At 50.5% G+C, this 27,772-nt stretch overlaps 12 protein-coding genes and 1 non-coding gene across 13 annotated transcripts; 8 read left to right on the top strand and 5 right to left on the bottom strand.

Annotated features, from left to right (window-relative positions):
- Positions 1–2,833: 2,833 nt before the first annotated feature.
- BCR38DRAFT_421149 (uncharacterized protein) lies at positions 2,834–3,986 on the top strand (the record flags this gene model as incomplete). The annotated part of the gene is made up of 2 exons (XM_040859427.1): positions 2,834–3,212; positions 3,276–3,986. Coding segments are annotated over exons 1-2 (938 nt in total), but the record flags the coding sequence as incomplete, so codon positions are not given.
- A 411-nt stretch (positions 3,987–4,397) lies between these two features.
- Positions 4,398–4,500, top strand: BCR38DRAFT_t65. Its single transcript has one exon. It is a non-coding gene; the product is annotated as a tRNA-Thr (tRNA).
- Positions 4,501–5,871: 1,371 nt separating this feature from the next.
- BCR38DRAFT_332263 (mitochondrial chaperone) lies at positions 5,872–6,312 on the bottom strand (the record flags this gene model as incomplete). The annotated part of the gene is made up of 3 exons (XM_040855132.1): positions 5,872–6,010; positions 6,075–6,202; positions 6,262–6,312. The coding sequence occupies 3 exons, from the start codon at positions 6,310–6,312 to the stop codon at positions 5,872–5,874; spliced, it is 318 nt and encodes a 105-aa protein (XP_040720105.1).
- A 171-nt stretch (positions 6,313–6,483) lies between these two features.
- Positions 6,484–7,939, top strand: BCR38DRAFT_100720 (ribosomal protein L24e-domain-containing protein). Its single transcript, XM_040853291.1, has 7 exons — positions 6,484–6,628; positions 6,789–6,845; positions 6,939–6,971; positions 7,042–7,070; positions 7,128–7,188; positions 7,302–7,332; positions 7,390–7,939. The coding sequence occupies exons 1-7, from the start codon at positions 6,624–6,626 to the stop codon at positions 7,771–7,773; spliced, it is 600 nt and encodes a 199-aa protein (XP_040720104.1). The 5' UTR covers positions 6,484–6,623; the 3' UTR covers positions 7,774–7,939.
- Positions 7,940–8,105: 166 nt separating this feature from the next.
- BCR38DRAFT_333275 (uncharacterized protein) lies at positions 8,106–8,678 on the bottom strand (the record flags this gene model as incomplete). The annotated part of the gene is made up of 1 exon (XM_040855208.1): positions 8,106–8,678. The coding sequence occupies one exon, from the start codon at positions 8,676–8,678 to the stop codon at positions 8,106–8,108; it is 573 nt and encodes a 190-aa protein (XP_040720103.1).
- A 3,256-nt stretch (positions 8,679–11,934) lies between these two features.
- On the bottom strand, positions 11,935–12,251 carry BCR38DRAFT_421133 (uncharacterized protein). The gene has a single exon (XM_040859426.1). The coding sequence runs from the start codon at positions 12,170–12,172 to the stop codon at positions 11,990–11,992; it is 183 nt and encodes a 60-aa protein (XP_040720102.1). The 5' UTR covers positions 12,173–12,251; the 3' UTR covers positions 11,935–11,989.
- Positions 12,252–12,905: 654 nt separating this feature from the next.
- Positions 12,906–13,379, bottom strand: BCR38DRAFT_421132 (uncharacterized protein). The gene has a single exon (XM_040859425.1). The coding sequence runs from the start codon at positions 13,138–13,140 to the stop codon at positions 12,928–12,930; it is 213 nt and encodes a 70-aa protein (XP_040720101.1). The 5' UTR covers positions 13,141–13,379; the 3' UTR covers positions 12,906–12,927.
- Positions 13,380–13,582: 203 nt separating this feature from the next.
- BCR38DRAFT_421131 (uncharacterized protein) lies at positions 13,583–14,431 on the bottom strand. Its single transcript, XM_040859424.1, has one exon. It carries the CDS (start codon positions 14,347–14,349, stop codon positions 13,867–13,869), a length of 483 nt encoding a protein of 160 aa, XP_040720100.1. The 5' UTR covers positions 14,350–14,431; the 3' UTR covers positions 13,583–13,866.
- Positions 14,432–16,593: 2,162 nt separating this feature from the next.
- On the top strand, positions 16,594–18,228 carry BCR38DRAFT_455010 (uncharacterized protein; the record flags this gene model as incomplete). Its single annotated transcript, XM_040861753.1, has 3 exons — positions 16,594–16,608; positions 16,694–17,280; positions 17,478–18,228. 3 exons carry the CDS (start codon positions 16,594–16,596, stop codon positions 18,226–18,228), a joined length of 1,353 nt encoding a protein of 450 aa, XP_040720099.1.
- Positions 18,229–19,298: 1,070 nt separating this feature from the next.
- Positions 19,299–20,379, top strand: BCR38DRAFT_316960 (uncharacterized protein; the record flags this gene model as incomplete). Its single annotated transcript, XM_040854715.1, has 3 exons — positions 19,299–19,477; positions 19,555–19,636; positions 19,738–20,379. Coding segments are annotated over 3 exons (903 nt in total), but the record flags the coding sequence as incomplete, so codon positions are not given.
- A 1,084-nt stretch (positions 20,380–21,463) lies between these two features.
- Positions 21,464–24,391, top strand: BCR38DRAFT_520990 (uncharacterized protein; the record flags this gene model as incomplete). Its single annotated transcript, XM_040865173.1, has 1 exon — positions 21,464–24,391. One exon carries the CDS (start codon positions 21,464–21,466, stop codon positions 24,389–24,391), a length of 2,928 nt encoding a protein of 975 aa, XP_040720097.1.
- A 757-nt stretch (positions 24,392–25,148) lies between these two features.
- On the top strand, positions 25,149–25,655 carry BCR38DRAFT_332414 (putative fungal-specific transcription factor; the record flags this gene model as incomplete). The annotated part of the gene is made up of 2 exons (XM_040855142.1): positions 25,149–25,314; positions 25,411–25,655. 2 exons carry the CDS (start codon positions 25,149–25,151, stop codon positions 25,653–25,655), a joined length of 411 nt encoding a protein of 136 aa, XP_040720096.1.
- A 1,234-nt stretch (positions 25,656–26,889) lies between these two features.
- Positions 26,890–27,759, top strand: BCR38DRAFT_333130 (enoyl-CoA hydratase/isomerase; the record flags this gene model as incomplete). Its single annotated transcript, XM_040855197.1, has 2 exons — positions 26,890–27,065; positions 27,135–27,759. 2 exons carry the CDS (start codon positions 26,890–26,892, stop codon positions 27,757–27,759), a joined length of 801 nt encoding a protein of 266 aa, XP_040720095.1.
- Positions 27,760–27,772: the final 13 nt, after the last annotated feature.

The raw sequence follows: 27,772 nt of genomic DNA, 5'->3' as shown, positions 1-27,772 counted from the left end.
ATCGATGAAAGTCAGAAACCTTCAAAAATCCTCAGAAATTATATCAATAGCATAGATCGCATGTTTCAATGAGATATCAATACCCCGAGTATCGTAAACAAACTTCAAGTAACGTGATCCACAAGTCATTTTCGCACACAAGTCACTTTCGCACTTTTCTTGGCACCTTCAAGTAATTCAGTAATATCCTATGCATAACCCGCATTTTATCCTTTAAATTACTCAAAATCTTCTTCATTATCAGTTTCTACTTCTATTGAACAAGTCCTTGCATTATGTCCAGTCCCTCCGCAAATACCACAGCGCCTTATACCGGTCTGCCGGCGCTTTACAGGACGACTGCTTTCCCCTTCTTCCTCCTCCATAACCTTGATATCACCCCTCAAGGCCCGTAAAACTTGTGCATCACCTATACTAAGTGCTCCTCCATATTGGATTTGCTTATTTTTCGTCCTACGACGCTTACTTAGTATATGGTTCGTCTCACGAAGCTCTTCGTTCTCCCGACGTAATAATGCATTCTCATGCATCATTGCATGCGTAGCCTTTGTAATCGAGTTAATTGAGTTCAAAATATGCGTCGGCGAGCTGTCTTGATGCCTCTGGACGCTACTTTTAATCAAAGTTGACTGCGATTCGGCTTCGAGGGTGTTGGTAGGCGTCTTAGAAACCCAGACGGAGGGAGGCAATTGGGGGTCGGGTGTCGGTGTTCGTACTACTTTTGCGATATCCAACGTAGATATGACCCTATCCGGGTTAAAAGGAACAAGTCCAGCTGCTTCAAATCCTGATCTGATGTTTTTTTCGTGAAAAGCACTAATGAAAGCTTCTAAAAACCCAGCTAAGAAATCCTGCTTCTCAATATGGGTTTGATGCCTTCGCCTTAAACCCTCCACGAACGCACCGTACAGCCGTTTCAACACACTAAAAGATACCAAATCCAAAGGCTGGAGCTTGTGAGATGAATGGGAAGGCATACACAATGTAGGAAATGCTCGCGTATCTAGCTCAATTATACGTCGGGCAATCATATCCTCTTCGGTTTGAGTTAGATTTCGTTTTAACATATTAGCTTCGTGTCGCGTTTGGTCGCCGTCGAATCGATTCTTTAGTGTACGGTCGCAAACGTTGTAGATACGGCCAAGCTTACGCCATGAAATTTCAGGGTTGCGCTTTTTAGCTTGGATAGCTAGCTGAAGATCGGCTTCTTTAGATTTACGAGGCATGTTGTGGGAGGGAAGAAAAGTACAAGCTAAGTTAAAAGGTTGAAATATTTGAAAAAGTGCGAAAGTGACTTGTGTGCGAAAATGACTTGTGGATCACGTTATATTGAAGTATAATAATGATGGTATAATGATTATACGAACATGTGTACTAAATTATCCTCCATAACAGTCCCAAGAATACGAGAGTGCAGTGGTGTTGATTAAAATGAAATTAAAGCTTCCGGGTTGACGACTGGTCTTCTCGCATAATGACCCTGTCGTAGGAGATGTTTGGAGGGACAGAGTTCCGCGGGGTGTAAGAGCCCTTGTCCCAATCAGCTTCTTCCTGGCCGGAACATTACTCCATAGTGATGTCAAGCCTGACGTGGCGAGTAAAACAATAATGAATGATTACCTTTGAACCACAAATACGGATCTCTCGGTTCTTGGGTTGTGTGGTGAGGCAGCGGGAATTGGCCCATAGCTGGGGGCCGAATCCCGTAGTTCTCCAGTTGAGCCAGTCACATTCCCAGCCCGGAAGGGTTAGGTAGCGATGCCTCTTCCGAGTAGCACTAAATCGCGATGGTATAGCTGAGAACCGCAAGGCTTGGGCTTATGGCACTCAGAAATCCTCCCAGGTCCGCCGTAAATGGCTTACTCAGGTATAGTTGTACAGGGAGCGCTAACCCGGTCCAGTTGAGCAACATCAGCCAATTAGATGAACGATGTCGACAATCCGACCCCTTTAGGTTAGGCTCAAAGGTGGCCACACTGTAGCCCAGTATAGCCAAATGCGTCACAATGCATTCTCTAGTGCCAAACAAGCAAGCTCTCCATCCCGGGTATTACTTCCTTTTGCTAACTCCATGCTTAGGGTTGCGCCAATCACTTGCATAGCTGACCCTGTGCCGGCAGCCACTGACCACTATGTTCTCCAGGCTGCGAATATTTGCACAGCACAACGGCAAATGAACCCGACAACATGGCCTTTGGATCACAGGACGTGTGAGTGACCGTTGGAGGAGGATGGTTAGGATTGTTGTTGCGTCATGATGCACGTCCTGGAGCTCACGTATGTAAAGCGAACGCCCTCGAGCAGTATTTTCACAGACTCAGGTATGTCATCGCAGACGTCTGCAGTTGATCACTTGACACATACTATTCCGCTACTATGGGAAACCTTACCGCAATCAGTGTCATCCATCGCTTGAGCATCGCAGTTGTTGTTTTATGGCTTATCGTACCTCTGGCAGCAAGCTCCCCCCTGGTCATAGAATCTCGTCAGGCGCTGAGCGACGATGAGCCCCCCGAGACCACAACGCCCGTAACATGCCAGTCCGACAGATCGGACGACTATTACGGCCTGGGCGTCAGACTTGGCATCTACCTGACTTGGTTCCAGGCCTGGATTGCCTACAACTTCGTGCCAACCGAGGCCGCCAGCGCCCTTGATGCCAATGCCGTCTTTCTGTTCGCAGTCATCTTGGCCATGGTCCGGTGTACCATCACCAACCAGATCCTCCAAGTGGACGCTCTGGTCCTGCAGCATCTTGGAGCAGGTACCATCTTCAGCGTCCTCTCTATCTGGGGGTACAGAACCAGCTGGTATGCTCGTCAAGGTCCGTCGAAGGGGATCTCGCACTTTGGAGGTTTCGGCACGCATACAAGATTACTTCTTTGTGTCGCCTTTGCCTCGTTCAGCCTGTATTTCTGGATGTTTGGCATAGCCGAGTCAGAACCCGGCATCACCCCTGGGACAGGCCACCCCGAGGACGCTCATTGCTTGTCTCTATATACCTTCATGTTTTCACCAGTCCGGGCGAATGGAGGTATCCGCATCTTCTACATTGTCATGTGTATAATCCACTTGATCTATTGGGGCATCATGCTCATTATCTCGTCCATCGCTGCTGTCGCCAGGTCGGGGAAGATGTATACCCTCTTCAAAGCGAACCAGTACAGGACGACGTCCAGACTTCACTATGCTACTGGCCTCAGTCAACAACAGTAAGTGACCCCGTCCCCCAGCCCCCGTATATATGACGGTTACTGACGTGGCTTACTTCACAGGCTCCGCTACATCTACAACTTCCACCGCTTCTCAACTATGTTCTGGATGATACTATCCGTCATTATTGTCGAGTTCACGCTCAACTACAATAAAATGTACGACGTACTAGGTTGGCGCGGCCACCTCTTCTTTCCATCCCAACTAATTCCTCTTACCATCGGTATTTGTGGCTTCTTCCGCGTCATTTACGTTAGCTTCGAACAGTGGAGGTCGCCCGAGGATGCCGATCCCTCCCTCTCTGTCGACGAACCTCTGACGCCCCTGAAGGTGTCGTCCATGCCTCATGGCAAGAACAAGTTGAAGCTGTTTGCACGTGGCTCGACCTTTGCAGGCCGACGGACCGAGAAGCATCATAGTAACGAGATGGATCCACTCTTGGACGGCCAACCCTTATATATCAGGCTCTTGCTTTCTTACCTGCCTTGGTTGGTCCTCGTCCGATGGTGGCATCTAAGGGACAGAGATTACGAGCAGACCACGTACTCTCAGCCAACTGTGCCTACTCTGCAGGTCTCTGTAACAAGGCCGGACCCTGTCAATATCGGCAAGCACGAGAGTCGGGGCAGTGGCAAGACGGATGTTGAGTCGCCGCAGCAAAACCCTGGGAGGAGGAATGATGGAATTACTGAGCAAGAATCATCTAGGTGAATCAATCCATTTGAGTGGGTGCCGACCAGCGGAGCATACATGGCACCGGTCGTCATGGGCAGAAGTATGGCGACTGGATTAGCGAACTTTTGATCATCGTCCTTCTTTCGGTTGTTTAATGTGTGGTTGCTTCTTCTGAATCACCAAGTCATCAATAATAAATTCTACAGGACGCTGGTCCGCCACACGCGGCCGTTACCCAACTCTGTATGAACAAGTATAAAAATGCAGCGGCGAACAACTTCTTGTTCCGTACGTCGACAACCACCCAGCACAGCCACACGCACTCGTTGCTTATCACGACTGGCCTTACGCTCATACGTCCATCGCGACGGTACGTGGGACCATCCTGGTACAGATAGCTAAGGGATCGATGTACATATTTATAATATAATAACGGTAATCGAGACTCTGCAATTAATTGCTTCAAGACAAACCCGTCGGACAATCTTCTCCCACTATAATTTCTTGTAGTCGGCTGGTGTAGTTGGTCACTTCGCTGGTAGATAAGTCCCGATTTGAGCCTCGCCCACTTGGGTTGGTGACGAGTCGCGGGTTCGAATCCCGCAGCTGACACACAAGGGGGTTTAGTCAACCCTTACGGCGCGCTGCCCACCTTGTTGACTTCGCCTACCTAGCGATAATAGGGAGATTGGTGCAGTTTAGGATTACGAGCATCCTAGCCAGTCGACCGTCAAGCACTACGTCGGCGGAATATAACTCGATAGCCGGTCCAGAATTCGAATCGTTAATCCGACCCCTTATCGGACCTCGCCTATCCGATAACGCTCGTCGGCGAACCCGTCCCCTCACGATAGAAGGCGCGCAGCACGCCCTCTCGCCGCGATTCTTGCGAGCGTCTGACCACGTTACGGTCTATCCACTTGAGCGTATGGTTGAGATGTATACGCTCGACGAGAACCCCAATTAGCAGATACTACGACTTGTCGCGACAAAAAAATAGTCGAGCATCTTCTGCACATCAGCAGCATCCCACCCCTGAGGACGAATTTAAGTGCCGCATTACCACACTTATCGGTAGTTCAGGCAGGGGTTGTAGCACAGACTTAGGGAGGGACAGGAGGTTTAGTAGTCGTTTGGCTACAAGTTTACCTGTATAACCGCCCGACGCGGCTTAAGGGCCCGCTATATCATCTATAGCCCCTTAAGGGAGTACTTGTAGAGGTACCGAGGGTTAACACCTACGGCGTATTTAATATTATTTAATAGTTTGCTAGCAATCGGTTTCAAGCATTAATATAAGACGCGCGAAGCTGCGTTGACGCACCTGAAAAAACGGCACCAATTCTCGACCTCGCCACTCCATATACCTCCAGGTACTTCTGGCAAGACACATTCCACAGAGCCACGTTTTGCTTTGCTGATGAACATATAACTTTCGATTATTTAGTCAGCATTGCGAGTGTCTCGTAGAAATGAATTCCACTCGCTTTGCACGCGTAAGATCATATGATACCAGTATTGATTCGGACCATGTATCCTGTAAGCTTGAGTACCCGCGCCGTGCGTTGCCTTGTATTACGAGGATCTTTAGTTGTGATGAGTATGTTAATTGGCCATTTCCGACGGCGTGGGGATTTGGGAGAGCAAGGAGAGCGTAATATTCCCCATCTGTGCCCATCTATGCCTGAGCCCCAACTCTCCATGCTAGCAGCCCTTCATGCAGCATCCCTTGGGAGTCTGCGCATAAACACGTCAGGACCGGTTCCATAGTCCTTGGCCTTCGTTTGAGGACACAAAGCATACCTCGCGTGACTGAAGACGACGTTCTGAATGAAGAAACCCCTATGATTTGAGAGGGAAGTAATTGTATTTTGTTGAGTACAGATGCGTAAACCCATTGCCTGCCATATAACACCCATCCGAGACCAAGAACGCCGGCGCTTTATGCATGCCATATTGTACATTTTGACACAGTATTCCAGATTACGAGTTCTTCTCGAGGAACTCCTTGGCCTCGTTGACCTTTGTCGCAAGATAGGGACTGCCGCCTCGATCGGGGTGGTTCAGCAGCATGAGGTTTCGGTGGGCTTTGCGAATCTTGTCCTTTGTCACGGCCCGTTCACTGTCGCAGGGTCAGCCGCCGTCCTCAGTTTAGGGTATACATATAATGCAAGCCGGCCATATACTTAAGACTAAGAATGAGCGTAGCCTCCCGCTTGTTCATCCGAGGCTCAAAGCCGCCCTTATAGAATGCCTTTCCCAGGGCTCCAACGCCTCCCCGTGATCGTCGCCATGCCACCACTCCTGCTCGGCCCTGGACATTTGGTCAGCTTCAAGTAGTCAAATGGTGAAGTCCGGTCAAAGGCTTCATACCAGAAAGGCTGCCACTGCGACACCAGTTCCGATAGCAAGTGCTGAAGCCATGATGATTGATTCAGATTCTTCGCGATTTAACGATCAAGTATCGTGGGAACAGACAAGAAGTCGTAGCGTTAGCACGTGTTAGTCCAGTCGCAGAGCTCGCCAGTTCAGTGTTTGACATGCACGGACCCTTGAGCCTCCCCGGAGGAATTAGCCGGTTGGAAATATTTTCCACTGCACCCCATTAAGCAAATCGACAAGACCCTCCAGGGGACCCACTGTAATTGAGGTTTACCCAAAAAAAAAGTTTTGGAGACTCGGTCAAGCTAACCATCACCAACTAACATCCAAGTAAACAGCCCTCGACCGTCAACATGAGGTAAGTCTCAAAGTCCCAGTCCATCGTAAACTGTTCTCTGGAGAAGCGTTCGACAACACCTGCATTGCGCCTTTGGGGTGCAATCTGGTGCCAGCTGGGGAGGGGCTTGCAGTTGGACATGACAGTAAATGCATTCTTGCTAACTGGCCTTCTTTTCCAGGATCGAGACATGTTATTTCTGTTCGCGACCGGCGTATCCGTCAAAGGGCATCACATTGTGAGCTTTATTTCCTCCAATCTCGAAATAAGGGCGAGGAATCATTTGGAAACGGCCTCGGGTCTTGCAGACTACATGCTAATGCTATACCAGCGTCCGCAATGATGGAAAGCAATTTCGATTCTGGTGAGTGCTCGGAGTCACCCTTCGCTTCGTATGGGTTCCTGGGGACATGATGAGCTAACTGTATCTCAAGCCGCTCTAAGTGCCACAAGAACTTCAAAAGTATGATGCTCCAGATTCGAACGACAGAAAGGTCCTATCTAACCAACTCTACTACAGTGAAGAGAAATCCGCGCAAGTTGCAGTGGACAAAGGCGTTCAGAAAGGCAGCTGGCAAAGAGTAAGTCGAGAAGAACGGTTCCTCTTGTCCTGCACCAGGAGCAGATGCTTTTGCAGTTTCCATATCTGGGAAATGGCTTGGAAGATGACAACCACTAATGTCGGATGCTACAGGATGACTGTCGACTCTACGCTCCAGTTTGCTGTTAGTCAAGCTTCAATCCTCCGTCCCCTGTGCTGTAGTACTGATTTCCCATTCCAGGCGCGCCGCAATATTCCTACCCGCTACAACCGCGACCTCACCCAAAAGGTGCTCAAGGCTATGGAGCGTATTTCCGAGATTCGCCAGAAGCGGGAACGCGTTTTCTACAAGAAGCGCATGGCTGGCCGCCGGGCCCGCGAGTTGGCCGACGCCCGCAAGCTCGTCCAAACTCACAGCCACCTCCTACCACGTATGCGGGGAAGCGAGAAGCGCAAGCTGGCTCTGGAGGGCATGGCCCAGGAGGAGATCCAGAGACTGGAGCAAGAGCATGTGTTGCCCGTCGAGACGAAGAAGGTGTTTGGCAAGGAGAAGCTGCGCCAGCGTGTCAGAACCGATGGAGCTGTCGATGTGGTACCGGGCGATATGGACATAGACTCGGAGTGAAAGATGCCAGTGCCTTGAAAAGAAAAGGGAAGAACGTGATAAATGCGCCGGCTAGGCAAAACAAGCTGACACTGATGATGGCGTTGCAGGGTTTGTGTTTCGGCTTCTGCATTTCCTGGCGTTGGGAGTCTGCAGACGTCTGGTTGAAAGGTCATATATGGCCAATATAAGTCATGGCAGAATATGGGACAACCCGGTGGGAAGGGGGGACACTAGCACAGAGAAGATATCCGAGACTGTCAGCATATGTATGGTAATTTGTTGATCAAGGCCCCTGGAATAAGCAGCCCACATATGTGCATAATTTTTCGTCTACGGCGGCTTCTCGCAGCTCACAGCTCGGGTTCCTCCGACTTCCCCTTGCCGTGTCCAGCATCGTGCATGTGATAGACCCGCCTGGGTGGCTGAAGCCCAGCCTTGACATCATTAAATACTTGGGCATCTAGTGCGGCCTTTCTCTTCTTCTCCTGCTCTTCATTATACACCTTCTGACCCTCGTCGGTCGTCCAATTGCCCGCGCCACCTCGCCCCGAAAGCCCTGCCCGCGCCGTCTGCGCCGGTTTGGACGTTGGTACACCGGTCGTGTGCACTGTCGCGGACCTCTGCTGTGGATCCAGCGCGCGCTGGGCTGAGATAGTACTTGCGGCAGTGGCTGGGTCGACAAAATTGCCTGCGCCGCCGCGGCCAGACCGCGCATAGCCTTGCGAGGGAGTTGTCGAGGGAATGGCGGCTGGATCTTGCGGCACGTTGGCCGGATCCGAGGGCGGCGCGTCTATGTTGGCGTGTGTCTGTTTCTGGGCTTCAACGTCCGGAGGCGTGGCCGTGTTTTGGATGACGGCTTCAATGTCCTTTTGTGAATAGTAATTACCGGCGCCGCCCCGACCGGTACGGCGATATGCGTCCATGTTTCGATTTGATCGGTAGATATCGGCTGTGGATTGAGTGAGACAGGGTCTAGACGTAAGTTACTTGTCGTCTACCAAGAGGGGAACTGTAAGGCTAAGTACTGGCTGATATTAGATAGTATCAAATGAGTAAATATGTCTCGTGTGCTAAAAGTTGCTTATTGTGAAGGTCTGACTTCGTCAATTTGTGGTTTTTTTAGACTCTGGCTTCAAGTAGTTGATGCTGCCAAGACCACCGGGAGAGGGGCAGGTATCTGCAGCCGCAGATCAGTCAGTGCTGTCAGTGCTGGCGCCGTGCAGTCTAAGAGCACTAGAGCAGTTCCCATGGGCAAGCATCAAAGTTTGACTGCCTGCGTTATTCAATATAATGATTGCAAGAATGGAGACTACGTCATCGATGAGTTCGGGGCGATCGGCTTGTCTTACAAGGTACTCACGAACTCCAGCAATAGCAAGGGCTGGATAGTCGTTGGGATCAAGTCGTAGGTAGCCAGCTTGTCTATACCTACCAAGATCATCTGGTGTCATATTCTCACCGTAATGTAAACAGGAGAAGTGATTTTGGGCATTTGGCTGGGCTAGGTCTAGTTTGGGCGTAGAGGTAGCGTACCAACAGCAGCGTGTACTAGATACGATCTGCCCTACATTTCTCTAATCTGTTAGAACCATCTTAGAACCCTGTATAAATTTAAACCCCTGTGGTATTTGCGTTAAGTCGTAGTTGTAACGAGGACAATAAAGGTATATGCAAAAAGTATTTGACTAGGTATGCTGCACAGAGAGCGTCTCGGGATACCGACGCGAAAAGCTGAGCGAGATTTCCCCGATCACTCCGATATACTGATAGAGCAGGTATATGCTCTATCCCCACTATTGATTCACCTCTGGTCTATTAGGGGTACCGGATCTGATACTGCTGTAGTTACCCGGTTCATAGCAGGGGTGGGCGACATACCAACTTGTCTCCACAGATGGCTGACACTCGACATCACAGCCAAACCGGAAGAATCAGATTCAGAGACTGAATAGGCTAGCTTTAAGTTTGGTGTATGAGTTTTTCTGCGTAATTGAATATCACTTGTACAGAGTCTAAAGGTGGTTTTGGCAAAGCCACACCACACCGTACCATTCCAATCTTGCTCTGACATACTGATAGGAGAGTAGCATATTTTTCTTCTCAATCTGGTTATATGACAGCCGTGCAAGATCTGCTGGACTTGACTCGTCTGCAAGTGTGCATTATATTATTTTCTCTTTGATTCAAACCCCTTGATGGCACTGGCTGACCTCGAGTGTGACAACGACGTGATCCTCGCTATTTGGCGAATAAAATTCATACAGCGTCCTTGAACTGACAGGAAAAGTTATCGAACTGATATTGGTAGACCAACTAAACTAGGGAGTCATTTGAAATAGTGGTTTATTCAGTATTCGAAGGGCTACCTGGTGTACTTTTAGCACACGCGATAGGAGGAAAACATGCCACGACATAATTATGAATGAGAAATGAACCACTGGTTCCCTAGTGGCGACACTTAATATTACATACAATAACACCCTGTTTTACGCTGGATTGAATCTTCGGCATGTCCTGGTTAAACTTAAGCGGGCTGTCGACTGCGTAAAACTTGACCAAACCGACATTTTTGGATTGGCTAATGTCACCAACGTAGAATTTATGTCCCTAATCCTTAGCTTGATGAAATGCTAGTTGTGATTCAATAGTGCTAGTAGTGACTATGTCCCCTTTACAGGCTTGACCTAAAAACCTATATATGCCTCCAATACTGACCATAGTAGTTGGCGTGAGCGACTGGATTGGAGGGTATAGATTATGGATTAGGTCTTTTTTAGCTGTATTTATAAGTGATATTAGTAAATGCCTAGGTGTGGAATCATTACCGGTTAGATAGGCCTGCCTGTGCCTTGCTGGTAGTCGTACCTCGTCTACACTCTACAGACAGCATACAACGGTTGACCACTTGATCACTTCGAATAACTATCTAAAGTCCAGTTCTATTTGCACATTCGAGTGAGGGAAACGCGACCGGAATTAATTGAATGAGAGAAACACTAGCATCTATGATAACATCGTGATAGCCTGTATAATAGCGACTGGTGTCCATCATGAATTGATGTACTGTAGCTACGTAACAATATGCCCCGGTAAATGACTAGGCGTTAGAAGAACTGTGATGTTGCCATGCTATTTTATGCCAGTGACATACTACCGTGTCAAAGAATTGGGGGATGTTTTTACCAGATTTTGATTGTTACACAGAAGGTAAAGGACTGCAAGGCCATGAGGTGAGGTATCTAACCAGGCGGTTTTGAGTAGCTGCACTGTAATCTAATCCCTGGCTGCTCAACACAAGTGCCAAGAATTCATGATAGCGAGTCCTGGATGAGTTTCACAGGTTGCCTGGTGCTGTCGCAAATATGTAAGGCTACAAGAACGTATCGCAGAAATGTGGTCGGTCAATCACCTTCCGAAAATGTAAAATCCTGGTGAGATTTGCGCAGCTGATTAACTCGTCATGTTATGTAGTGGACAGTTCTGGTTTCTAAAACTATGCGTCATTAATAAATCCCATACAATGTGCTGTGTATAAGTTAACAAAGGATCGGATTGATTGGAGATCGAACCCAGGCGTCTGCAATCTCCCCGTTAAGATCTCGAGGATCGTGGAAGTTCGAAGATTTTTGAGAGGAAGGGGATTTAGAAGATTCCTCGCCGCACAGCATCTAAAGGAGATAGATACAAGGACGGGTGGAACCGCATGGTACAGATGTCTCGGGCGCAAAAAGACCTTTCGCTTCCGAGGGCATCGTGATATGGCTTTTTTAGCTCTTTGGGAAAAAGGCGGTTTTAAGCGTCAGCGGTATCGCTGGGTATTTATCCCCATGCAGGGCACCCCGGTGCACATCAAGGGTAACTCCACCTATATCTGTACAGGATCGTCGATCTATTTTGAGTCATACACACAAGAGTTCACAAGCTGGGCTAGGTGAAATGGAAAAGAAGGTAAGTTGGCTAGATTGGCAGTCGTTGAGAAATCCAGCGTTCGGTCACAATGGCTGGTGTTTGTCATTAATAATATCCTCTCGAATACTTTGATATCTCTGCTGCTAGGAGTCCAGTACTCAGGCAGATGATACCAAAGTTCGCGATTTATCGAACTGTACCTGCAGCTGCTTGGCTTCTACTGACTTGCTCCGATTTGCTCGAAAGTCAACCTAAACTCCCAAAGCCAGGGTTTCGGAACACGTTCTCACTTGTGTCTGGCTACGAGAACCAACAAGTGGGAACATTAAAGCTCTGCGAGGTCAGCAGTCACCGTCGTACGGATGGCTGGCTTACTTGGTACAAGTGTACAGATCGGTTTAATTGGTACTGTTATTTGAGCACGAGTACCTGGGTAAGATCCTAAAAAGCATGGAGCAGACATTGAGATACTAAAGGTACCTTGCAGTGATAAGAAACTGAAAGTCATAATTGCCTCATTGCCTCGAGCCTGCGCAGCCCCCCAATGGCAATTTGACACAGGGCTGCCTTACGACAATCAATCTGTAATGCAGGCGGGTAAGGGTAGTGCAATGGACCACCGCCAGGAACGTGGTCAGGGGGGAAAACATCCAACAGTTGAACAACTGGCCCGACTTTGGTGCTATTTTCTGCGAAACTTGGACTTTCCCAGGATACCGTAGTCATGGTGGAGTGGTAACACTGCCTTGGTGAGAGGTTCGCCCCTGTCCCGGCTGTCAACCAGCGACAATCCGGCTTATTCGGAACAACAGGCTGGCCGTTGCCGCCTCCGACTATCCGACTGCCACAACCTGGAAACTTGTCCGTTGGGCGAATATTCTTGCAAGTACATCGTGAATCATGGCCGAAAACTGGGCATCTTAAAACATCTGAGGTTGTATACTGGCTTTTATGAGTACAGCTAACGCTGATCTCCATCTCATCCCCCCGCCGCCGGTATATCAGAAGGCCTGGCCTGACTCTGTAAGCTTACAGTGTACGTAAGCTTGCCAAAGTTGGTCGGGCCAATAGGATACGAGATGGCACGTCAGATGGAGGCGCAGAATTCATATCCAGCCTTCTCGTGACCTAGCCGGAACTGAGTGCTGGGATAATGCTGATGATAACTTTCGGCAGGGCCCAAGTTGCTACAAGTGAACAGTATCAACAACATGGTCTGGTTGCTAAGATTAGAGTGGGCAAAACCACTAAGAGACATAAAGTTCATAGCATTGTATAATGGCTTGTATTTATTGATGGGTTTCCCGCTTCGAAAGACAAGACACGAGTAGCTGGCCTGAGGAATCCCGTGGACACTATTGTCGCAGTACGTTGTGAACTATGAACCCTCAACCACCTAAGGTGTCTTCTTATGGACAAGCTGGTTCCGATAAGGAGAATCGTCATGAGCCACTGATTGTACATAACCTTACGCATGATAGTGACTATTGACAGCTAGAGAGACATGGAGGCGTTTACGCGCGAACTTCGCATAGCAATGCTTTTGATGGACAGCATAGGCAACTATGCATTCTCGGCATCATTATGTGCAGCCCGTGGCTGAACACTCCGTACGTTAGGTAGCTAACAAATATTGTAACTTGGCAATGCATGCAACGCACAACGGAGTTGGGGCGCACACCGCAAGATTCCCAACGATCTGTTTTTAATCACAGCGCATTCAAAGTTTTTTCACGATAGAGTTCATAACGGACAGGTGGCAGCTTGGTTTGGTCTTCAGATGATGGTATCCTGGGGTTTGGCATCACTCGATCCGGCGCAGTAGCCCGAGGTCGTGGCGTTATTTCTTGCCGTTCCAGCTGACACCCTTTGTGGGCGACCCCCATGACGGTCTTAACAATTGTCATGTACCAGACCTGACTAGCAACAAATACCCTGGCAGTTGGTTTCAGTAGTGGTGTGGAACCGTTTTGGGTATTGTGCTACGCTTTGCCTGTGGTTTCTACTATGTAGAGGTCTAGATCACTCGGGAATAACTGACGAGCATCTATAGTACTTGGGGTACGAAGTAGTGCCGCCAAGGACAGAATGGTGGTCTGGACTTCTTTTTTTCTTCTTCTTTTGTCATAAACCAAGTCTACTCTGCCGCAAGCGCTCTCAAGGAATCCTCCTCGTCTTATTGTACATGCGGCATTGCGAAGTTCACATGGAAGTCGGCTGCCGAGATAACTTGAGAGGAACGATATGCATCGCACCAACGGAGAGGTTCCAGAGGTTCCAACTTGGATATTGTGCCGCCTGGGGCAATGGGTGACCCAAAGGCCAACACCCAGTTGCAACATTGAGCTGCTGCCCCTCTTCGACCTTGTCCAATAAAGCAGGGAATAGATACGCAAGCGTTATAAAGTCGCAGTGGGCGTGAACGTAGACCGTTGCATAAGTATTCCCTATGCGGCCTAGAAACGACAATGCAAGAGTACCTGCATCCATGAAAGTCAAATGACCTTCTGGCCTCGTGGTTTCAAGGTAATTTAGATTCTGTAAGTTTCTCGGACTGCGGACTGCGTGTCGTGAGAGACTGAGAGAGAGAGGCTTGATTTTCAAGTCGACGCCGGATGAAATAAAATCAGAAAACGAACACCAAAAAAAAGTAAGTTTTCGCGTCGTAGTGATCGTCCGGACCATCACTACAAAGTGCTCGGCACTTGGAAGTGATGAGCACTCTTGACAGTGAAGATCCCATCAAACCATGGGCGCTCTGGCAGGGAACTTCCCAGAGGCATTGAAACGGAGCAGAGCGTCTCCCCACTTCGTTATCATGGCCATTATTATGTATCGTGTGGGGAGCCTTTTTCTTGGTGGTACAAAATGCTGTGGGGCTGTGGTGGTCGTCAAGCTAGCAAGCATTCTGTACACGCTACCCCTCTTCACTTTCACGAATCCTTGACCCTGCTTGGATCTCGCTGGGCATGCGCGAGCTTGCGAGGTGCAGCTATGTAGCCAGTTTGTCTATCCGTGAGCTGTTTAAAACAGCTGCATTGATGCGACGTTGACGAGCTCTCATCCCCGTGAGGTGTGGCCGCTCGAGGATCCGGGGGTCTGCTGGTCAAACGGTATTACAAAAACATACCACATCCCAAAAACTTTTATGGAAAAAGGTTCGCGCTGGACAGATTCCGAGACCAGCTGACCGCGCTTAGCACATACCTCTGCCATTGCCATGGTGGCTTATTATCCGCGCTCGGCATGGGAAATATCTTGCATAGAATTTCTCTGTCGCCATCCTCCGTCATCATTCGCCATGGTCACAAGGCTGGTAACGTTCCCCAGCCCGAAAGGAGGAAGGTCGGTAGAGAAACCCATGTAAGAAGAGAAATTCATTCGAGTGAAGGCCAATTTCTGATAACGACTTGTCGGAAAGGAGAGGCAGCCGTACCGTGATGAGTTAAAGATAAAGGAGGAAACCTACCACAATATGAGGAGGCATGGGTGTGTCCTCTACATTCCTCGGGCCCGGCACAGTCTTGAAGTCGTCCTCCACACGCACCGTCTGCTTCTCTAATTCCGTTAGCCAACCAATCACAATCTGCCGACGATACGGCGTGCGGCTGGACGTCCATGACCTTCGATCTAACTCGATTCCAAAATCCCAATGAATGCTACGTAATAGTGCAATTCTACGTGTCCGCGCTTCTTCAATAAGAGTCCGCAACAAATGAGAAGTGCTCTTCCAGCAGTCTTTTGTTATTCGACTCTGTCGACTAGTACGCTTGTCATTTCCGGTCCGGACAATATGTACCTAGGTACGTCTGAGGGCTTGCATTATTGCGCTGTCCTCTCATTTTCAAGGTTGACTGCGAAGTACGCTTGTTAGTTGTCCTCTGTTAAGTTGCATTTGCACATTTGGTTTGTCTGATATGCGAAGTCAAGGATTCGGTTGTGCAATAAGGGGTTGGCACATCTCTCCTCCCGAAGTCCCAATTGACAATTAAGCACTGTGCTATGTGCCTTTTAATAGCTGTCACCATGTAATGTTGGGTTCGATGACTTGGCTATGCCCAGCTCAAACATTCGCCGTCTCGAACAACATAGTCAGCCTTAGCAATTGTAATTCATACAACGCTGCTTGCAACGCTCCTTCTCACCAGAGTCTTTGCTTACGAGAGTAAAAAAACAGACACAGCGTCTCCAGGGCACCTTAATTGTCAGGTCTGCTCAAATTATGATTTCCCCCAAGGCTCCTTGCTGGCACGTTCGCGGCGTGTAAGTACAATTCTTGTTGCAGTGGGTTCCTGTTCCTGGCCGGACCGAAAGCTTGTACCCGTACGAAGTAGGTACTTGCCTAGATGAGTGCGGCGGGAGCTGGGCTGAGTTGGATCCGTCAGTGGATCACTTTCATAAATCCATAACTTGATAGTGCGCATTCGGGGCTCCTCAGCAGCTTGCACCGACCGAGGAGGGGTCTGCCCTCCACGATTCGATTGCAATTCCCACCCCCTCCTTCTCTCCAACAGGTTCAAAGCCGAGCGCAGCTGGCACCCGTGTGGAAGGCGCAGACAGCCATTTGACCTGAACTTGTCTTGCTAGATTGGAGACCTTTGTTTCCCCCAAAAAAAAGTGATTATTATTATTTACCACTCGGCGGCCTTTTCGCTTTCCAACTTGGAATCCCATTCTCAAACCACACACAACCTACACAACACCACCGCTACGACTCTCATGCGTCGGCCACCCAACCCACAGCTGTAAATCTCACCTCCAACGGTCGTTCTTGCTTTCTCAAACTGCTTGTGTTTTTTTCTTTTTTCTTGCTTTGCCTCCTGGCTTCAACAATTTGCCTTAGCGAGACAGCGCAGACGTCTGTCTACATTGCAATCCTTTGTTGAGCCGCTCTTGAGCCGCTCTCGTCTCTATCAAACCCCCTTGGTGATGGCCTCTTCAAAGGTACAACACCACACGCCTGGTGTGGCTTGCTTCCGGGAACAATTGAGAGCGGCATTGCTGATCATCTCGTCTATCTCGATTACAGGAAATTCAAACATCGACGAGGCCATTGACACTGCACCGTCAATCGATATCCGTAGGCTCGGGAAACCATCTTGCCGCAACTCGACTTCCTTCTCACTCGCGAACCAATTCCCACACGCACGCCCACTCGGCCCTCTCCGGTGCCCTCAATGCTACCCACCGCGTTACACGTCGGAAGAGCATGACGAACACGGCCACCAATGTTGCCGCCGTGGCCGCTGCTCTTACCGAGGCCGGCGAAAAAATGACACCTCTCTCCATTGCACCAGGCTCCCGCCGCGGTACCATGTCCAAGCCGTCCGCCGCTCGATCAACTACCTCCGGCAGCCTCCCGTCTCCTCCCCAAAGCCTGCCGAGTCATAAATTCGTAATGTCCGGGAAAATGGAGGTGCAGGATAGTGCCATCGACGACGACTCTAATGATATGTCGGCTGATGAGGGAGAGAACGAACCCCAGAAAGCTCGCATTCGACGTGCTAGTGACGGCCAGCCTCTGACCAAGGAAGGCAAGAAGAGCAATCGCATCGAGCTTCGCTGTGATAAGTGTGGGAAAGGATACAAGCATAGCAGCTGCTTGACCAAGCATTTGTTTGTGCCCATTTTCTTGACCACCCTCCTCTTGTCTGAAATCCCCATTCCGGCTGCTGGATAGTGTTGGAGCGTGGATATGTATAGGCGCGTGTCCGCCATGCGCTACAAGATTATTGACCCGGCGGCCAATCCTACCCCAGACTCACCTTCCCGAGTGATTGATGGAGAAACTGTGTTGACGATTCCGTGACTAGGTGGGAGCATACTCCCGAGTGGTCATACACATCCAAGCTGCTCATTTCTAAACACCAACAAGTCCAGCTCCTGGAGGCGGCGTCGGTGCTGGTTCAGATGAACACCAACGACGCCCCGACGCCTCCAGATTCTGCCAGGGACTTTGCTAGCGAACCCGAGTCCGCATCCCCCGCCGCTTCTGGATACTCTGAACCGCACGACGGACGCAGCTCAGCAGATACAACTCCACCGCCGCAGGTCGAAGCGTACCATACGAGTAGCACACTGGCCTATCACAACGCGCCTAAGAGGTACAGCAGCGGCAGCGGCTATTCGCGATCTTATCAGTCGGCCGCTTCTAGTGGATACCTCGCCGGAAGTGTACCGAATGGGTCTGCGTTTGGACATAACCGGCACGGTAGCTCGGACCGGCGCCCCCCTTCTTCCGGCATGAACATCACTGGGCAAGAAGACCGGGATCTCGCCGCAGCCGTGGAATTACTAAGTTGTAGCTTCGGCAGCAGCGGAGGCTCTCGAGATGCCCGACTTCCTGACGATGCGCCTCCTGTCCCCCCACTGCCTGCTCAATACCTCGACCAGGCAGCCTTCACCAGCACTAGCTTCCTGCACAGTTATTCCTCCCGACAGATGCCGGAAAGTTTTACTCGAGGTGAATTTCGTCACACTGAAGACGTGAAGATGGAGGATAGTGAAGGGAGCGTCATGGATGATGATGAAGACGATGGTGTCTTTGGCCGCATGGAGGAATGAAGCTGATCCAGACTTCCCGACAGCACAGCGCAGCACGCTGAGCCGAGTCCCAAGACGATATGAAATGAACTATCGCATTTGTTGTTTCCTTTGTATCACACAAACGTATATCAACCCTGTAAAAGGAGTGGTTCAGCTCCGCTACCGATCCCCAATACCGATGAGGGAGCAGCACCCACAGCAGTCTCCACGAGGTTGAAGTTGTGGTTCGGGAGAGCGTCGAGCGAACGCCCGCATAAGCATATCCAAACAAGATGCTTGTAGGAATCCATGAGGCAAAGAGTTACCAGGAATAGGACACTCATTTGTTCTCTGTATGAATGGAAGCAAATTCAAATGAAAAAGAAATTGCACTACCACAATCTGGACCCTACCTGAGCTGATGGAACAATGCAGAGGGAATCGGCAAAGAGCAGGTAATAATGAGGGGCTGCAAGATACACAAGTACATGAGCAATACCAAGATACTGGGAGCAGACAAAGGATGCGAGCCGACAGAAGAAGGACAATATTGTGAACCTGATGTCGTGATAAGGCTCCCTCTACTATAGCTTTCGGAGTGCTGGACCCAGGGGCAAACGGCGCGCCCTGTCGCAGTGAACATGAAAAAGAGAAATCGAGAAAGAGGGAAAGAAAGAAGAAAGAGAGACGACATTTCGAAACCCGAATTGAGAGTGATGGCCCAGGGATATAAGTGAAACCAAAGAGTAATGTGCCTGATGACAAGCTGAGGACCTTCTTCGAAAAGAAAATCTTGCGGCGATCTGTGTCTCTACCCTGCCAACCCAAGCCAACCCCTTCAACGTACTCTCCACCCCCACCCACTGGTAAAAACGACGTCACCGTAAACACCTGCGCTGCACCAGTACTTCCATCGACAAAATTTTGTCGCTACTTCGTACCTGCTGCTCAAATCATCTGCAGCCAACATCAAGATGCGCACCCGACGACAGGATACTCTTGCTGGCGGGCGAGAGACGCCTTCTTCGCCAGAGTCTTCCGCCTCGCCTAACGCCGTGACTTTGACCAAGATTGAAGGGCCGACCGAGGCATTGGCGACAACGAGGTCGAAGCGCAGAGGCTCTAAGATTCCGAAGCCCGTCCAGTTCCCGCTGGTCGCCATCCTCAGCTTGTCTCTGTCAGCGCTGGGTTATTCGCTCACCTACCAGTGGACTAAGGGAGTGCTGGCGGCGCATGCAAAAGTGCTGGATTCATGGGACGAGGTCTTCATCTTGACAGGCTGGCGCGTGTAAGTCTCCTGAGTTACCACATCAAGTCTTCCATGTCCCTATCTTATGGTATACTAACATGATGGTGCCGACGCAGCTTCGAACTTGGGCTGGGATGGTTTGGCAACTATGATAGCTATGATCTGGCAGCTCTCAACCTGTTGTCGCATGGTCCTCCGGTACGTCCAGTCCTCACCCACAACCAATCATGTAATGGTTTCTTGTCGCATTTATTTTCTCTCCTGGCTTGATGGGATTAGTAACCAAATTTCTATCGCAGCTCTACCTTCTCTCAGCCTTCTACGCGACCCCTCAGTCTGCCCTTCTGCTCACCCTCGCCATCGAGACCGCGGCGACATATCTTCCCTTCCGTCTTCTCAGACCGCTTTCCACGGCACACAACGACCCCTCGCATGCTCCCAATGCAGAGCTGCTGACCGACAGACCTATCGCGCTTCTTACCACTCTCCTCGCCGGCGCAATCTACACCGTGACCCTGTTCGCCGCTTACAAAACGTACCTGCCTAAGTTCTTGGTTGTGTACTTCGACAAGCTGCCCTCCGTCACGGCGGCGTACGAATCAACTTACATCAGCATTCTACCCGTGACACTGACGCTCGGCTTCGCGGCGACCGTCTTCATCTTCACACCTGTTGCGGCAACCGAAGAGAAGAAGCCGGCTGCTTTCGATCCCGCGACCGCATCACTGAAAGAGACGGTGTGGTGGAACGTGTGGGGATGGGATGACAACCTCAAGGTTGCCATTAAGCGAACTGCAACCTTGATGCTCGTCACGGGAGTCAATACGGCATTGCAGACTGCCTTTACAGTACAGGGTGCCGAGACCACTGGTGCTCTCGCTTGGGCCAGCGTCTGGGTTATGGCTGCCGCGGTCACCGGCTTAGGACTGGGTCTTGTTGGAAATGTGTAGGGGGCAAATAGTTGTGCTGTCTCAGAGGATCTACATGCAGTGCGAGATATATCCATTCGCGAGATCACGACACGTTTGTGATATCGATGTGCGAAATTGGAGGACTCGAAGTACATCTTCGATATAGAAACGCACACAATCTACGATTGGACAAGACATCAGTTTCCCGAAGTTGATATTCAAATCCAGGTGAAACGCAGAGTGCTTGGATGCGGAGTTCCAGGGCACAGGGCGACGGAAAGACTGGATTGCCCGCATGCGTATACCATTCGTGTATTCAATTTTAATAGGATAATACAAGCTCGTGAGGCTATCAACTAGACTAGTTTCAGCACTCTCGGGTTCACACCTAGGCAGACAGTAAACAATCCAAGTTATCGTGTATGCCATTTGAGTCCATTGATACGCATTTTTCAAGGCCTAAATGAATAGGAGCTGTGGGATTGCTCGTTTTCCCCAACAGCTTTGAGTGCCATTGGGTATTCTTCGAATCGAACTATGACAAGAGCTAAAAGTAACATGCACCAATGCAATTGCGGTTTTCTGATGATCCAGTAGGGAGGGTGAGAAGTGGATTCTTCAAGGTTTCTTCCACTATTCACCAAGACAAGCTCTTTGGGAGGCAAGCGAGGACTGTCTACCAAGTACTTAGGCAAGGTTGTAATAGCCTGTCACGCACCCTTCAACCTGTCGAACTTAGCACGTGGGATCAGAAAATCTTTTCGACCTAAGGAACAGGGGTAACTAACTACCTACTTAGGTATTCAAGATCATAGTACCAAATCACATAGGATTGTATACCTAAGTCCTTTGAAACCACTACAAATAGGGCGAATCGCCGATTATTAGCCGGCCCCGACCGCGACGCCCGAGATTTACAAGGGTAGCTTGTGGCGCGCGTCGTCTACAGTTCGTCTACACCAACCAACCTTCACGACGCCTTTCTTCATCGTGTCCCAACTCTGCACATTCATCGCCCAAATCGGAGCTTTTGTGATCGCAAAAAACTACTTGTGGCAACGATGCCATCACAACGAACGCGCCGATGACAAAAGCACTTCTGCAAGCAGGGGAAATGGCGGCTGTGGAAGCAAACACGAGTGGTGGTGCTGGTGGTGGGGAGCCGCTCAACCTCTCCCCAAGGACCAGGGCCGACATGGGACAGTCGATGCAGTCGAACAATCCACTCGAGTCGCTAAATATGCGAGCCGACCCAGATGCGCAAGCAACCGTAACGGACTACCTAGACTTCACCGAATACCTCCCTTCTGACATGATGCGATCCCTTACTCTCATAGGGAAGCTCGACCAGACCTACATCGATGCATCTTCCAACATGAACAAGCTCACGTCGCAATGGGGAAAGCTCCCTACACTGCGTGCAGACCAGCGACCCGCTCCAGTGCAGCTACGGGCTGACATATCTGAGAATCTCGACCAGCTTATGAGCTCTCGGATATCTGCCTACGCCGAAGCCTGTCGCATGGACGAACACGTGAACAGGCACGTGAATAGAGTCAAAACCATACTATCGAAGCTCCAGACTATGCGAGATAATTTCTCTACAGAAGAACAGAAAAGTCCAGTGCAAACCAAGTCACCACAGTTGAGTCGAGCACCCAAGATCACCCTGCGCGTGGAGAAAGACGGCCAGACTGTTCGCCGGCCACCTAGGATCACCGTCCCTGGCGAGGTCCTAGCTCCATACGATGTAGACTTCACTGCGTATACCTCATCAAATGAGCAGAGCTCCGACGAGGAGAGTTCGGCGTCCCCTCCTCCGCGTCAAACGGCGACTCCAGCACCTCGTATCAAAGTCGTCAAACCACCCAAGCTTCCGAAACAGAAACTCCCCAAAACACCCAGGGCCCCTCGCCCCTCACTCGTCACTCCGGGCGGCGTTGCCTTGTCGACGAGTACTGCTCTCGCACAGCTCAAGCCGCCCCCGGAAAATGCTGTCCCCGGCAGCGTCGATGCCCCTTGGCTGCAGCTGACACCTTACGAGCTGGCGAAACTGCGGAAGCGGATGAAGAAGAACGCAGTTTGGACCCCGAGCGACACTATGATTGCTCGGGAACTCAAGGAACTAGGGCGCGGGGTCGAGGCATATAGGGCGGCAAAGGAAAAGGCCGAAGAAGAGGGCAGGCCATTCGAGCCTTTACTTCCTGCGCCTGTCGTCGATGCAGAATCAGGTACCCAGCACCCTCCCGCAGGTGCCATCAGCGCAGAAGCTCTGGGTGCTGAAGAGGTACAGCTTAGCAACCGCGGAATGAAATTAAACGAGGCCAAGAAACTAAAGCGAGAAGCGTTGGCAAAACAAGCCGTCGAGGAAGCCGAAGAGTCTGCTAGGAAAATGGCTGATTTAGCTGCTCGTATGTTTTCCAATCCTGAAGCGAGCCCTTCAGTCGCGGGGAGCATGCCTGAGAAGACGCAAGAGGCAGGTCCATCAAACTCCCAATCATCCCAATCTCAGTCTCAATCTCAACCACAATCTCAACTTCAATCTCTACATCAAGCTCAACCTCAAACTCCAGCTCCGGCTCAAAACCCAGCTCCAGCTTCGGCTCCGCCCCCAGCATCCGCCCCTGCGGTGCCAGTTCCAACCTCAGCTTCGAACCCCCCAGCCCAGGCGTCGGCGAAGCCTACGGCTCCGACTTTGACTAAGGCTCCGCTTCAAGTTTTAACTGCTCAGACTACAGCTCACCCAGCCACGGCTCCGGTTCCGGTTCCTGCCCTAGGTCAGATTAAAGGTCCGAGTAAGTCCAGGGTGAAGAAGCGCAAGCTCGACTCCATGTCTGAAGCCGGTCTTCCTGAGATCAAGTCCGAGGTTACGGAAAATCTCACTTCGATGCCAACTGAAATGCCAAAGCCCCAAGTGAAGCGGGCCAAGACAGAGACGCCGGTGCCACCACCGCAACTAACACCGCGACCAAGCTCCGTCCCTCCTCCGATAGAGACACCTGTTCCTCCGCCCCAAGTAGGCCAGGCCAGTACTGTGCCCGTTGTAACGTCCAACACGCCAGTGCCCGTCCCAGTGCCACCCGCGTCGGAATCTTCTCATGTTGCTACGAAGCCCACGAATTCCCCTGCCTCGAGGACGAGTCCAGCACCACCGGCAACGGTCACAATTACCACAGTCCCCATCAAACCGCCAGCAGGAACTCCAGTTCCGCCGCCGCCAGCCAAAACATCCACTACGCCGATCCCACCTCCAACGCAAACTTTGCCCAAGCGGGAAATGAGGAAGGAACAACCAAAAAACCTGCAGCCTATCGCAACTAATACAAGACAGTCCACATCCCGAGCTAATACTCCTGCTCCTGTGACGACGCCCTCGGAGCCTCAGTCGGCAAATAGCCGTCGCCCTACATCTCGTGGTGGCAAGGCGGGGAGTCAAGAGCCGCCTGTCACTTTTGCCGTGGAGAGGCCCCGTCGCGCCAGCACAGCTCGAAACACTCCAGCCCCTGAACCGCGCCAACCAAGTAAGCGAAATAAACGACCAGCACCTGGCGTTGTGACTACCAACTCTGGCGGGACCAGTGCGGTCGGCACACGCATGGCAGCGCCACGCAAACGACCAAGGGGACCGAAGAGAGGCACGGCAAATGCGCAACAGCTAGAGCAAGAAGTCGAGGTGGAAGTCGACGATGACGGCAACGTCATTGATCCGAATGAACCGAGATACTGCCTCTGCAACAGGGTCAGCTTCGGCACTATGATTCAGTGCGACAACATCGATGTGAGCCGCACCGAAGACGACTCGTCTCATACTATTACTACTACCACTACTGCAACCCCAGCACGTAACAAGAAGCGTATCAAGACAAGCAAGAAACTAACTCCTCACGCCACACAGAACTGCAAGCAAGAGTGGTTCCACCTTGAATGCGTGGGCCTCACCGAGATACCGGCGCGCACGACTAAGTGGTATTGTCCCGAATGCCGGGTACTACTCAACATCGGAGGACGTGGTGAAGTCACTTCGCGAGGCGTGAAGATGTGAGACAGGTGCGATGGGTACTCATACGACTATGCACACCAAGGCAACATGGATGGAAATGGGGGAATGGGAGGACAGAGGAATTGCGTGATATTTTCTGGAACTGGTTTTGCAGCCGACGACTTGAGGTGATTATCAGTGGATAGGCCTTACAAGTGGACGGGGCAGTACCAATGGAAGCGGTTGGCGGTTCCACTATATTGTACTTCTCGTAGGCGCGTGAATGCTGGAGGCGAGCGAATCAATGCGACTTTTGAAATTCTGGTCTCTAAGCAGACATGTGATTCTGTGTGGATTTGCCGCGTGAGATGTCTTCGTCGATGAGAATCCAAAGTGACTTTTCCATCGAATGTGTAGAGTCGATGCAGCAGGGCGTCAATAGCTGATTTCCTTGGGTAGATGAAGCAAGCCATACGTCACCGGATGCCCGGATTTGAGCCCGCCTTTTATGTTGTCGGCTGCAAGAAAAGGGCGAACCGGCAGTGCCGGGGCCCGCTCCGGGCACAACGGGGTTTTAACTGGTGTCCGCGTGCTTCAAAATGGACCACGTTCTTTGCGAAAAATCCGTCATCATCTTGTCCAATTGCGCGAGGCTACGAACCCTCGCGAATCAAACCGCAAAATACCTTACCCGAACCCGTGCTGTTGTTGTTTGTCCCTGTTGTAACTTATTACTCTGCCCCCTGGTTGTCTATACTCGCAAGACTTGTACAAACATACCACACGAACAACCGAAAAGAACTGTCCTAATAAACAAATGATGCCTGAGTTCTCATCAAGCATAGCTCCTGACGCCAAGGTTAGGGACTTCGTATCGTCATTCTACGCCATCTCGGATGACCCGACCAAGAATGAGGAATGGGTTGACCATTTCATGGCGGATTCGACGCTCGTCATGGGAAACGACGCCGTGAGGGGCGTTGAGGGTATGTGTGCTTCTCCTCTACTCAACGACCTTCCCCACCTCAGTTCGACCACGCAAGCAAGCAAAAGCAAGTAGTAGCTAATGTGAAGCGCAAAAGAAATCCGTAAGCTCCGCGAGAAGATGTGGGAGAAAGTGGTGGCACGAAAGCATTCACCCGGCAAAGTCTTTGAGGGCTCGTTCCCGTCAAGCGGGCACACCAATGCGTTCATGCTATCTGGTGACTTGGAGTATAAGCTGAAGACAGGCGAGACGCAGAATGTGTCGTGGGCGGCGTATGCGGACGTATGCGAGGTGGATGGGCGGTTGAAGCTGAAGCACTACAGGGTCTGGATCCAGAGGTGAACTGCGCCATGGCGACTGGTTTGGAATTTGGGCCGTAGACTCCAAATAGATAACGATATGATATACGCGTGTTTACGATGCCCAAAAACCATCCAACCGATACGTGGGGTGTTAACAATGTGAGATGTTAACAAGTCACGGGTTTCGGACCTACCTCTTCGTATACACCCATAATGAGCCATGAAAGCTGGTTGAAGTTCTCTCGTATAAACGGCCTATGGCTGTACGTCTAAGCTCTCCAAGTCTCCTCTGTTTCAAGATCAGGAAGGGTTATAGCACGGGTTGAAATCATCACCAGAACTCTCGTGTTGACCAACTCTTCTACGCCCTCGGGTCTTGTCGTGAAGAGAGTCACCAGGATTGACATCTAAGATATATCTACTTCCCAGGATCGAACTCTCTTCCGAGTTTAGCTTTGTTCGATGTGATGGCACTTTCAATGTGGATGCAAGACCATGAGCCCGTCCATGTGACTGTGTGCACTCTCGCCAATATTACATCTAAGCGCCAGTACTGCCAATAGACAATGAAGGAAACTCGTGGAGTGTATTATGACGACACGCAACGGCTTCTCTTCCCCGGGCGCCAAGTATGGTGAACACTGTCATGGATCTCGATAGCACCTGTACTTGGTTCGAGTATGTAGATTTCATGTTCACCATAACTATTGTGTGTGTAATAGACACAAAGTGTATCGACGAAATCGGCTCGGGGCAAATCAGAGATCTGTACAATGAGTAGCAAACTGTGCCGGTAGTCGGCTTCACGTGTCCTCATCTCAACTTGCTCAAGCTCTAGAAGCACCGATTAAACCATTCATCATCTGGGAATAAGACCATGATTGTATTTTGAATACACACTACCTAGGGAGCATGTCGGAATAACCTTGAGGACAAAAAGAGGCAATGCTACTCACTCAGGGCACTGTTTCGTAGTGCCTTGAGAATGCCAAGATGAGTGAATGCCTTTGACAACGAGCTACGTTAGATGCTTGTAGTAAGCCTCCTTCCCTAATCTTGTCCACTATTACCCCACGATTCCCGGGATGCCCCACCTGGAGTAGTAGCAGCCGAGGCACGCGCATCGGCATTATAACCACTACTTACAAGAGACTTCAAAACGTCAGAACGCTGTGCTCCCTCCAGCAAGTTGTTGTCTCTGAGACAATCAATAAGAATCTCAACGTGAGAGAGCCAAACGCCAGAAACCAAACACCATGGCGACTCGATCCGGAATGTTCATCGTCGAGTACACTGGCCGCATAGTCATTGTGACCATCGACAATGTCAAGAAGCTCAATGCCCTCAATCAGATGCAGTACTTTGAACTGTCGCAGATCTTACGCGAGATCGCGACGCACGACGAGGTCTTCATTACTATGCTGACGGCCAAGGGACGGTATTTCTCAGCGTACGTATCCGCATTACCGTCTAAGAGTTGAGTGTACAACATGAATTATTCCTGACGCATGGTTATTAGTGGCGCCGATGTCTCTATCTCGCGCGGTACGCCCGAAGGTTCAGACGTCTACTTGGAGTGGATGCGCAACTTCGTGGCTAACAACTTGAACGTCACCAATGCTTTCTATACCCACCCGAAGATTCTCGTTGTTGCATTGAACGGGCCTGTCATCGGTCTGTCGGCGGCTCTCATCACCTTTGCGGATTTCATCTATTGCACTCCCCACGCATTCTTAATGACTCCCTTCTCGTCGCTTGGGCTGGTGACCGAGGGTGGCGCATCGCGAGCCCTGGTTCAGAGGCTGGGAATCAGCAAGGCCAACGAGGCGCTGATCATGAGCAAGAAGATTACGAGTGAGGAGCTGCTTCAGACGGGGTTTGTGAACAAGATCTTTGACTGCAGCAAGGAGGAAGACGTCAAGTTTCGGAGTCTGGTTCTGAAGGAGATTGACGACAGGCTGGGCGAGCATTTGATCGGGGACAGTTTAACTGGCATCAAGGCCCTGATTCGGAAGCCAGAGCGGGATATCCTCGACAACCAGAACACGGCCGAAGTTTTCGCCGGCCTCAATAGATTTGTCAAGGGCATTCCCCAGGCCGAGTTTAGGAAGATTGCGAGCGGCCAGAAGCGACATAAGTTATAAGTGGTACTAGGAT

Source organism: Pseudomassariella vexata (assembly GCF_002105095.1).
Source record: "Pseudomassariella vexata strain CBS 129021 chromosome Unknown BCR38scaffold_2, whole genome shotgun sequence".
NCBI classification, from domain to species: domain Eukaryota; kingdom Fungi; phylum Ascomycota; class Sordariomycetes; order Amphisphaeriales; family Pseudomassariaceae; genus Pseudomassariella; species Pseudomassariella vexata.
This window is presented reverse-complemented; position numbering and strand designations above follow the sequence as displayed.

Bases quoted from the DNA above. Each gene is read 5' to 3' on its own strand.
- BCR38DRAFT_100720 (XM_040853291.1), top strand. The intron at 6,846-6,938 runs GTGAGCTTTATT...ATGCTATACCAG, and splicing joins CCGTCAAAGGGCATCACATT to CGTCCGCAATGATGGAAAGC. The intron at 7,071-7,127 runs GTATGATGCTCC...ACTCTACTACAG, and splicing joins GTGCCACAAGAACTTCAAAA to TGAAGAGAAATCCGCGCAAG.
- BCR38DRAFT_421133 (XM_040859426.1), bottom strand. From the start codon at position 12,172: ATGACTTTCAGTTTCTTATCACTGCAAGGTACCTTTAGTATCTCAATG.
- BCR38DRAFT_421132 (XM_040859425.1), bottom strand. From the start codon at position 13,140: ATGCGTAAGGTTATGTACAATCAGTGGCTCATGACGATTCTCCTTATC.
- BCR38DRAFT_421131 (XM_040859424.1), bottom strand. From the start codon at position 14,349: ATGGTCCGGACGATCACTACGACGCGAAAACTTACTTTTTTTTGGTGT.